Genomic DNA, 12,050 nt, shown 5'->3' with positions numbered 1-12,050 from the left:
GGACAGGACAATTGTGGAAAACGGCACGCAAGGGTAGAATCTATTTGTACCAGCTTCACAGTCATTCAGGATCATTCAACTATCATGCTAATTGCTTCATTATGAAAACATTTATTTTCCCTAATTTTAATACATCTGTTTTTCAAAACTGTTTCCTGAGATACCATTTAAATTGATTACCCATCTAATTAAGACTTGAGTTGTGGGGAGTGGATCAGGATGTATGGAGGAAGGATGGAGAGGTAAGCAGGACTTCAGTCTTTTTTGGACAGAAATGAGGGAGCCGGAGTTTGTTGTCTTCATCAGTCCTTCTCTGGGAGTCAATGGGTGAGCCTGTGAGGGGCGGGAGACTGGGGACAGTTGCTACAATTGTGGTGCAGCTGGTACTCTTCCCTCGAGGAAAACCACATTTCATCTCCAAGGATCCTTGAGGCTAAGATTTTCCCTAATCACGCCCAACTGTAAGGAAACACACCTACCCCAGACACAGTTCTTTTTTCCCTCCTTAAAATAGCAACCGAATTCACTGTCTTGAATCTCTTTCCTCCTCTAATTAGTTCAGTCCCTGGAAATCTCGTCATGGATGTTTTATAAGGTACATGCTAAGACAATACTTTATCTCGTCCCTTCTGCACCCTTTAACCAACCTGCTTCCTTTGCCCCCATAATTCAAGGCCCTTATAAACATTTTATGAGGTAAAAATAAAAGTTCAAGGAATCTCCTATCTTCTTTAAAACTATGATCTTATTTTATAAATGCCCCCAGAATCTGCATTTGCGCCTGTAGACTGAGGTGGGCTGGAGACTAAGTGATCAGGCTGCAACTTGCCGCTGCCTTGGTTTCCTACCCGCAAGCCCCAGCCCAGGCACCTCGCCTCCTAGGGGTTTAGTTTGTTCATCTGGAAAATGAAGACGTTTGTCTAAGATCCTCTCCGCTCCCCTAAAGATAAACACTTATTTTTAAATATCAAAGCATAAATATTTTAACAAAATAAAGATGGTAAACATCCAGCAGGAACATCTAAATTATTCATTAAAAAAAAAAGCCCAAAACAACTCAGCTATAAAGCTTTCAAGGCACAAATAAAGCACAGATTCTAACTAATATTTCTGTTAGAGACGTGTTAGTAATTTTTATTTTGGAAAAGCAGACATAAGTATGTGACATTATTAGTAATAAATCACAACCACTTAAAATCTCTATATAATTAGTGGTATGCCACGTGTGGGGTAATAGTAAGCACTGTTATCCAGCAAATTATCTCCCTTAACAAGATTGGACATTTTGGAGCAATCTGTTCCTATTTTACCCCTGGCTAGTTGAGGTTTAAATTAATTAGAATTTGGACTATACCTCTAGTTGGGTCAATATGGTAAAAACTGTCAGGCCATGGCCAGTGATGTAAGAATCTTTCTTTCTTTGGGAGGTGGTGGTAAAGGACAGAAGTTTTATGTTTTCCTATAAGCTTTCCAAAAGGACAATTTGGGGGCAGCTATAGGTTGACATTTAACATTTGAATTGAATTCACTAAATCACCATCTGAATATTTCAGGAATTTAATGAAACAAACATAATTATTAACAATATTCTTCATTATTATCAAGGGTGATATTAATAGCAAAAAAAAAAATATGTCTTACCAACTACTGAGATATTACTAAGTGGTCTTGGCTTTGGATGGTAACTTGTGAGTTTGAGTTGAAAGTTACTGCATTCTATTTCAATTACCCAGACCACACTGTTCTCCCAGTACCAAAAGGAAATTACAGCACTGGGGAACTTTTCTATTTACCTCACTACATAGAGGAGCTGTTTTTCTCTGAAATAATTGATGTTTTCTAAAATATGTTAATCACTGCAAAATCAAAGCCTAGATCTAGACTTCCCCCCCCAAATTGATAACATTCAAAAGAAATCATTAATCAATGCTTTTGTGTGATTGAGTAATGTATACCAAAATGACATAACACAATACTTTATGTATTTAGTAGTAGCCAATATTATAAAAATGGTTTAAAACAGGAGAGGAATGTGATATTCTTTTGAATTAAATATTTGGCTAAAAATCACATTTCTGTTATACTCTTTTTACTGTTCTTTTTGATATGACTCATAAAATTACACTTGAATGTAAGAGCTCTTCTTAAAAATAAATTTTAAAAGATGTTAATTCATTGGCATTATAGTAGAGGTTCCCCAATTTCTAAGAAATCTACAGCATATTTATTTTCCTTATAAATAAATTCTAATATATTGAATAAGTTAAATGATTCAACATCTTTACTACTTCACTGAGAATATTAATAAATACTTTCATCTTTGAACAAACCCCCCAATAAATCTAAATATGGTCAATTCTTGAGTTTTCATGCAAGTGGAAAAGAGCAATGTTAGAAATAATCCTATGTTTATTTATTCTCATTTAGGGACTAAATGTATAATACTGTACATGTATTTATTTTTGGCAGCAAGTTTATTGATATATATTTGTTGTAAGAAAATATTAAACCTCGCTTGTAATTTCTTAGCAGAAAATAAAATGATGATAAGAGACTGGGAAAGAAGAAGGTCATTTGAGGTCTGCTAGCTGGCAGGAGGGAACCAAACTGGAATGTAAAAGTTGTCTGAGGACAATTTGCAGAATAAACGATTCACAGACGGATAACTGTGGGTATAGCAACTCCTGAGAGAAGACATTGTTGTTGAATCTGAACTAGGAATTGTAGCTTAGTTCTTTGGCTTTTTAATAAGGCCTTTTGGAAATGAAATTGGATAAGAGAATGAATAAGATGGCTAAAATAAATCAAGACTGAAATTGTAACTGATTAATATCTATAATATTTATTTAGCATTCATTATACATGAGCTATTACCTTCTTTAATCCTCACCACCAATGACACTGTAGGTACTATTATTTCTTTCTTTTATAGATGAAGAACCTAAAGTTTACCAAGGTTAAGCTATCGTCAAAGGTCAAGTAGTGAGCAGCAGAGACAGATGTGAATCTGTCTGGCACCAAAGCCCATGTTATTAATTAGCATAATATGATGCCTCTCTCTCTTATGTAATTAGTATAACATGTTATTAATTAGTATAACAAAGGTTCTTACCCTGGTGTCCCAAATCCAGATGTCCACGGGCAGTCCAATATTACACACAATTTCTTATCTATGTAGCTGTTTTTCTCCAGTAAAACAGTTGTAGTTTTATCATAGACTCAAAGGGATGAATAACCAAAGGAAGGTAAGAAATGATAGACTAGGGTGATGAACAAAATCAAGAGAGTCATTTTTAAAAAAACAAAGATAAATGTCAAAAAAAAAGATTTAAATTTAAACCTGGAAATACAGAGTAGTGATATCCTGGAAAGAGAGAAGCAAAGAGATCTGGAGTTTTAAAAGACAGCAAGTGTGAACTGTATCACCAGTGTGACTAAGCTCCTGGGAGAGAGGGCAGCCGTGGGCTGCAGGAAGACAGGGCAGAAGGCAGGCAGCTCTCCCTGGGGCCTGGGTTACCCAGGTAACGTTGTGGGCACCGTGTACTTCTTAGCATCACACTCCAGAGCAATATTGAAAAGCGGAGTGAGACCTTCTTAGAGGAAGGTGATAAAAATGGTGATGGGCATGAAAACGCTATCACATGAGAAAGAGTTAAATAACTGGGAATAATAGCTGGGAGAAGAACTTATGAAACAAAAGAAGGCCATTCCATGGATCCGGCAGAACAAGTCAGAACCAGAGGTTAGAAAGAGGCAGAGTTCAACCTGGTTTATACTGAGAGTAGTGTGATACAATAGGGAATTAGTGACCCCAAGACCACTGCAAGTGTTGAAGCAAAAGGCTGTCAGTAGAAACCAAACCTGAGTTGAAGGGAAACTTCAAAAAGAATCATCAGAGGAAAGGCCCACAGGAATCTGTAGGCTAAGAAATGCCTCCAAAAATCCTGACTGAAAACTAGGTTTATACTGGCTGCTAGAAGACCATGTACCAGAATAATTATAAAAGTTATTACTGCATTGGAAAAAAATATCGCAACAGAGGCCCGCGTACTGCAAAAAAAAAAAAAAAAAAAAAAATATCGCAACAGAGAACCTTTACGTTCTCTTCAATTTCTAAATACTGAGAGAGCAAGCAATACCGCAGGGCAATATTCCTATCATCTGTAGAACCGAATCTCTTCAGGCAAACAGTATTAGCACAGTGTGTGTTAGTAGAAGCCTTAACATGGCATGATGTCGAGAATAATAAGTTTCTAAGGCGTCTTTCAGAGATCTTAAATTCTCAGGTACTTTAGAAATGTTAGCCTTTGAAGATTTTCTGATTCCCAGGTACACTGAGAAGGTACCTATGTTGTCAGTGCCTGATGAAGCAGGAGGGTAGAATGAGAGCAATTTTAGAGGCCAGTGGAGCAATGTGAGAGTGCTGCTGGTCTCGCCCAGACCCGGGCCGGATATACCGGGGGAGACTGAGCAAATGTTAACGTTACCCGTGTTGATTCTTGTTGGGTGACCGCTAGAGCTCCTTAAATCCAGACTCACACACACAAAGTTCTCCCCTCCTCCCCATTTCTACCCTAAAGAAAATGCAAGTGCTTACCGTCATTTCTGAGGAAATTATTAAGCAGCTGGAAAAGAGGAAAACTGTCCCAGGAGTCTTGTGGTTGCGCTTCCAGTGCAGTATCCATATCCACTGTGAATAAAGCCCAAAATTTCTCTGCATGCTCTGCCAATAAATCAGGCCACCAGGCAAACGCCTGTAAACAAATAAAGAAATGATGTAAACATACATTACCTGTTAGAAACACACACAAATACTGTAAAAATATGTCATTAAAAGTGAAACTGTAGGACACTGTTGTAGAGTATGATACCAAATGTTTTAATATTTCTAGTCACAGAAAAAAGAATTGGAAATAAATATGCCAAATAGTAGTTATGTATAAATTATGAGATACAAGGAATTTTTGTTTTATGTATTTTTCAAATGTTCTAAATCACAAATGTGTTTTAAAAAATAAAGCAATAAATGTCATTTTACATTTTAATTCTACATTAGATTTCATATTTTATTTATCAATGCCAAATTTGTTTACTATTTAAATACACGTATCTACAAAATTATTTCCCATTTAAAAAAGATTACACTTTATTTGTAGTATTTTTTTATGAATCTAAGGTCTAAAGCTAAAACACACTTTCATAGAGAGGGATTTCCTGACCCTCCAGTGTAAATTATGTCCTCCTAGATAGTCTCTCTGATACCAAGTATTTCCATTTCACAGGACTTAGTACTGTATCTATGACCACACATATAAATATTTTAATGTCTGCCTCTTAAATTAGACTGTAAACCCCACAGGGGCAAGGCTGTGTTATGTCCTGTTTATTACTTTATACTCCACTGGGCATTTTTTAATGCCTTTTAGGTAGTAACAATAATCACTTAAAAAAAATCTCTGCTGTTTAGATGGGTGAAAAGAGTATTTACTTTTTAGGAGGTTCTCAAAAATAAGGTGGCCTGCCCATGTAACCTGGCAGCAGGCCCACCAGCCAGCCTGCCTATGGATCCTACCAACCAGACCACCCGGAATATCTGGCTGGGCTGACTGGTGAAGGCTTTCCCTGCTGAAGTCAGTCTGTAAAGAAAGGAAGAAGAGACAGTTTCTTCAAATGCACAACACCAAGGTAAGATTACCAGATCATGAAGAATCTAGAAATAGGATACCAAACAAAATAAAGCTCCCATAGACAATCCCAAAGAAATGGAGATCTACAAATTGCCTAAAAACGTTCAAAAATTCTTTTAAAGAAGTTCAGTGAGCTACAAGAGAACAAAGACAGACAACTAAATGAAATCAGGAAAATAATATATGAAAAAAATGAGAAGTTCAACAAAGAGAACCATAAAATGAACCAAATAAATATTCTGGAGCTGAAGAACACAATAACCAAAAAATTTAAAGGACAGCTTCAACAGTAGACTTGACCAAGTGGAAGAAAGAATCAATGAACTTGAAAACAAGTAATTTGAAATTATCTAGTCAGAGGAACAAAAAGAAAGAATGAAAAGGAGTGAAGAAAAGCCTATGAAATTTGTGGTACATCTTCAAGGGAACCAAGTTGATATGTATTATCAAATACATATTTCTGGAGTTCCAGAAAGATAAAGGAAAGAGAAAGGGTCAGGAAATTTATTTAAAGAAATAATGGCTGAAAACTTTCCAAATCTGAAAGAAATGGACATACACATTGATGAAGCCCAAAAGATCCCAAATGGGTTGACCAAAAGAGGTCTACTCTGAGACACATTATGACTAAAATGTCAAAAATTAAAGACAGAGAGAGGATTTTGAAAGCAGCAAGAGAAAAGTGACTCATCATATACAAGAATAAGGCTATTAGCAGATTTCTCAGTAGAAACCTTAGAGGCTTCGAGGGAGTGGTAAGATATATTCAAATAGCTAAAGAAAAAACTGCCAACCAAGAATACTATACACAGCAAAACTGTCCTTTAAAAATGAAGGCAAGATAAAGACTTTCCCAGACAAACTAAAACTGAGGAAGTTTGTCACCACTAGACCTGCCTTACAAAAAGTGTGAAAGAAAATTCAAGTTGAAACAAAAGGATGCTAAATGCAACACAAATGTATACGAAAGTATAAATCTCACTGGTAAAGGTAAATATGTAGACAAACAATACTGTAATGCTGTAATGGTGGTGCATAAATAACTTTTAACGCTAGTATAAAATCTAAAAGAGAAAAGTAGTAATAATAACTATAACCACAAAAATTTGTTACTGGATATATAGTACAGAAGAGGTAAAATTTGACATGAATAACATAAAGTATGTGTAGGAAGTCCAAGTGCAGGATTTTGTATATGATTGGAGTTATAGGTTTAAAATAGATGGTTAAAAGCTCTGAAGTCCAGTTGAGAGGTCAGCTTTACCTATTAGTAATTAATTTAAATGTAAATGGATTAAAATCTTCAATCAAAAGACACAGAGTGGCTGAATGGGTAAAACAACAAGATAAAACTATATGCTTGCTATCTATGAGAAACTCATTTTAGATTTAAGGATACACATAGGCTGAAAGTGAAGGGGTAGAAAAAGATATTCCATGCAAGTGATAACCAAAAGTGAGCAGGGGTGTCTATACTTATATCAAACAAACTACAGTATATGTTAAAAACTGCCAAAAGAAATAAAGAAGGTTATTACATAATGGGAAAGGGTCAATTCACCAGGAAGCTAGGACAATTATAAATATATAAGCATCCAAACATCAGAGCACCTAAACATGTAATCCAAACATTGACTCTGTAGGGAGAAATAGATGGCAACACAATTACAATACGAGACTTCAATACTGTACTTTGAATAATGGAGAGATCACCCAGACAGGAAGTTAGGAAACAGCAGACCTGAACACCACCAAATGGGCCTAACAGACACATACATACATTCCATACAACAGCAGTAGACTATACATTCTTCTCAAGTACTCATGAAACATTCTCTTGGAAAGATCACATGCTAGGTCACAAAAACAGTTTTACAAATTTAAGAAGATTGAAATCATCCCCAGTATCTTTTCCAACAACAGTAGAAAAAAGCTTGAAATGCAGAACAAAAGGAAAAGAGAAAAAACATAGAGACTAAACAAGATACTCTTGAACAAACATCAGATCAAAGACGAACGCAAAAAGAAAGTAGAAAATATCTTGAGACAAACAAAAAACATAACATACCAAAACTTATGGGATGCAGTGAAAGCAGTACTAAGAAGGAAGTTTATAGCAATGAACACCTACATTAAAAAAAGTTTAAAAATCTCAGATAAACAATATAACTTTACACCTCAAAGAACCAGAAAAAGAAGGACTAAGCTCAAAGTTAGAGAAAGAAAGGAATAATAAAGGTTAGAGTATAAATAAGTGAAACAGAAAATAGAAAAACAATAGAAAAAAATCAAGGAAACTAAGAGCTGTTTTTCCGAAAAGATGACAAAACTTTAGTTAGATTAAAAAGAAAAAAAACAAAGAAGACTCAAATAAATAAAATCATTTAAATGGAAGGGAGACATTTCAACTGATGCCACAGGAAAGAAAAAAGAATCATAAGAGACTAGAATGAACAATTATACATCAACAAATTAGACAACCTAGAAGAAAAGGATAAATTCCTAGAAATATATAATCTATCAAGACTGAATCAAGAAGAAACAGAAAACTTGAACAAACCAAAAACAAGTAAGGAATTTGAATCAGTAATCAACAACCTCCAAAGAAGAGAAGCCTAGGAACAGATAGCACTACAGGTTAATTCTATCAAACGTTTAAAGAAGAATTAAAACCAAGTCTTCTTAAACTCTTTCAAATAATAGAAGGGGGAACATTTCTTCTTTTTGCGGTACGCGGGCCTCTCACTGCTGTGGCCTCTCCCGTTGCGGAGCACAGGCTCCGGACATGCAGGCTCAGTGGCCATGGCTCATGGGCCTAGCCGCTCTGCGGCATGTGGGATCTTCCCGGACCAGGGCATGAACCTGTGTTCCCTGCATCGGCAGGTGGACTCTCAACCACTGCGCCACCAGGGAAGCCCAAGGGGGAACATTTCTAAACTCATTTTATGAGGAGAGTATCACCCTGATATCTAAGGCAGAAAAAGACACCATACGCAAAGAAAAATATAGGCCAATATCCTTGATAAACATGGATGTGAAAATTATCAACAAAATATTAGCACATCAATTTCAACAGCATATTAAAAGGACCAGACACTGTGACCAAGTGGGATTTACCCCTGGGATGTAAAGTTGGTTCAACACACACAAATCAGTCAATGTGATACACCAAATTAACAGAGAGAAGGATAAAAATCACATGATTGATCATCTCAGTAGATGCAGAAAAAACATTTGACAGAATTCAACATCCTTTTATGATAAAAATTCTTACAAATTAGGTATAGAAGGAACTTACCTCAACACAACAAAGGCCATATGTCAGAAGCTCACAGCTAACATCATATTCAGTGGTGAAAAACTGAAAACTTTCCCTTTAAAATCCAGAATATAGCAAAGATGCCCACTCTCATCACTTTTTTTTCAACACGGTAATGGAAATCCTTGCCAGAGCAATCAGGCAAGAAAAGGAAATAAATGGTATGCAAAGTGGAAGGGTAAAATTATCTTTGCAGATAATGTGATCTTGTACGTAGAAAAACCTAAATACTCTATAAAAATTGTTGGAACTAATGGACAAATTCAGCAAAGATGCAGGATATAAAATCAACATACAAAAATCAGTTGCATTTCTACACACAAACAATCTGAAAAAGAAATTAAGAAACAATCTCATTTACAATAGTATTAGAAAGCGTAAAAATTCTTAGAAGTAAACTTAACCAAACAGGTGAAAGTCCTGTAAACTGTAAGTATAAAACACTGATGAAAGAAATTAAAGTAGTTACAAATAAATGGAAAGATATCTGGTGTCATGGATTGGAAGAATTCATATTGTTAAAATGTCCATACTACCCAAAACAATCTTACAGATTCAACACAAACCCTATCAAAATTCCATTGAACTTTTTTTTACAGGAATAGAAAAAATAATCCTAAAACTCATATGGAACCACAAAAGATCCCAGATAGCTAAAGTGTTCTTAAGAAGAACAAAGCTGAAGGCATCACACTTTCTGATATCAAAATATGTATATTAGTAAGCTGTGGTAATTAAATCAATCTGGCACTGGCATCAAAACAGACACCTAGATTAAAGAAGCAGAATAGTGATCCCAGAAATAAACCCACACATATATGGTCAACTAATCTTCAACAAGGGTGACAAGAATATACAACGAGGAAGGGACAGTCCCTTCAATAAACGGTGCTGGGAAAAGTGGATATCCACAAGCAAAAGAATTAAACTGGACCCTTGTTTTACACCATATACAAAAATCAACTCAAAACGCATTAAATACTTAAACTTAAGACATGAAACTGTGAAATTCCTGGAAGAAAATAGAGAGAAAGCTTCTTAACTTTGCCTTGGCAACGATTTCTTAGATATGACACCAAAAGCACAGACAACATAAGCAAAAACAGGCAAATCATCAAACTAAAAAGCTAATGCACAGTAAAGAAAACAATCAACAAAGGAATGGGAGAAAATATTTGTGAGCCATATACTGGATAAAGGGTTAGTATCCAAAATATATAATACACTCCTAAAACTCAAAGCAAAAAAAGAAATAACCTGATTAAAAGGTGGACATGTGACCAAACAGACATTTCTCCAAAGAAGACTAACAAATGGCCAACAGGTATATGAAAAGGTCCTCAACATCACTAATCATCATTTGATTTTCAAATGCAAATCAAAACCACAATGAGATATCACCTCACACCTGTTAGAATGGCTATTATTAGCAAAAACAAAACGAAAGGTAAGTTTTGTTGAGGATGTAGAGGAGAGAACCCTTGTACACTGTTGGTAGGAATGTAAATTGGTGCAGTCACTATGGAAAACACTTGAAGGTTCCTCAAAAAATTAAAAATAGAACTATCATATGACCCATCAATCCCACTTCTGAGTATATATCTAAAGGAATTGAAATAAGGATCTCAAAGAGATACATATTCTACCATGGTCAATGCAGTATTAGTCACAATAGCTAAGACACAGAAGCAACCTAAATGTCCACAAATGAATGAATAGAAAATAAAGTATGATATTTATATACAATGGGATATTTTTCAGTCTGATAAAAGAAGGAGATCATGCCATTTGCGGCAACATGGCTGAACCTGGAGGATATTAAGTATAATAAGCCAGACACAGAAGGACAAATACTGTATGATCCCACTTATATGAGGAATCTAAAATAGTTAATTTCATAGGAGTAGAGAGTAGAATGGCTGGGGAAAGAGGGAAAAAGGGAGGTATTAGTGAAAGGGTACAAAGATTCAGTTATAGAAGATGAACACATCCTAGAGGTCTACATACAGCACAGTGCCTTTGGTTAACAACACTGTATTGTATGCTTAACATTTTGCTTAGAGGGTATATCTTATGTTAAGTGTTCTTATCACACTCACAAAAAATAATGTGGACTTCTCTGGCTATTGTATCTCAGTTTTGTTTTAATTTGCATTTGTCTAATTTTGAATGAGTTTAACATTTTACGTATGTTTTAGGGCTCTCTTTATACTGTTTTTAGTGAAATGTCTCTCAGGTCTTTTCCCCCTTATTTTCATTTAACTTTTGATAAGTGTTACAATTTTGTAACCAAATAACTACAAAGCACACACATTTCTGTGATACAGATGTTCTTGTTATTCTTCCAATTAAAAGTAACTTTTAATAAATGTTTAATCATACTATATACTCAGAGAAGTCCATATTTACTTTCAAGAACTTTCTAAGAACATGTGAGATTTGTGGTCGCAAAACTCCATTCAATTCCCTCCAGTATAAATTAGATTATAACAAAAAGAGTCAAACCACAAACCAAAAAAAGGTGGATTATAAAATATTGACATATTGAGTATTTTCTTAAAAACTTCTGTCACAATAATAATGTTCAATATGTTTATAAAAAACATTACCGTGTAACTAATTAGCAGACGGAAACTGAAGAAAACACTGGCTAAAAAAAAGAGCGGTGTAGTACAAATCACAGACTACAGAGGTAGGAACATTTTTAATGGTTGGCTCAAAGCATATAACTTCGACTTTGCTGTATAAACATGTGAATGTGAAAACCTGCTGGAAGTGGTATGTTCTATGTAAACCAAGCTATTGCTCTTTGAAAATATTATATTTGAATAATTTTTGTTTAAATTTCTACTAGAATGGTTATATGACAATAATATAAAAGGAAAAAAATAAAATAGCATACACAATTTCATTGCATATACCTTGCTCCTGTCTTTTAGAGCTGTGTTGGTGACATAGATAAGAAGAATCTGAGATTCCTCCCTCTGAGTAGAGCAGGATAGAAATGCTACTGAAAATGCAGCACTGCAAAGAGAGACATTTTC

At 35.1% G+C, this 12,050-nt stretch overlaps 1 protein-coding gene across 3 annotated transcripts in view; it reads right to left on the bottom strand.

Annotated features, from left to right (window-relative positions):
• The window catches only part of CADPS2 (calcium dependent secretion activator 2), a gene marked incomplete at its 5' end in the record, with an annotated part of 490,811 nt that overhangs the window by 78,676 nt on the left and 400,085 nt on the right, over positions 1–12,050 (bottom strand). For all 3 annotated transcript variants that reach the window (XM_082661437.1, XM_082661438.1, XM_082661439.1), the window contains one exon: positions 4,598–4,754. In XM_082661437.1, the coding sequence (XP_082517563.1) occupies positions 4,598–4,754 (157 nt within the window). The remainder of the gene's footprint in view (positions 1–4,597; positions 4,755–12,050) is intronic.

This window comes from Grampus griseus (assembly GCF_964374135.1).
Source record: "Grampus griseus genome assembly, chromosome: 9".
NCBI lineage: Eukaryota > Metazoa > Chordata > Mammalia > Artiodactyla > Delphinidae > Grampus > Grampus griseus.
This window is presented reverse-complemented; position numbering and strand designations above follow the sequence as displayed.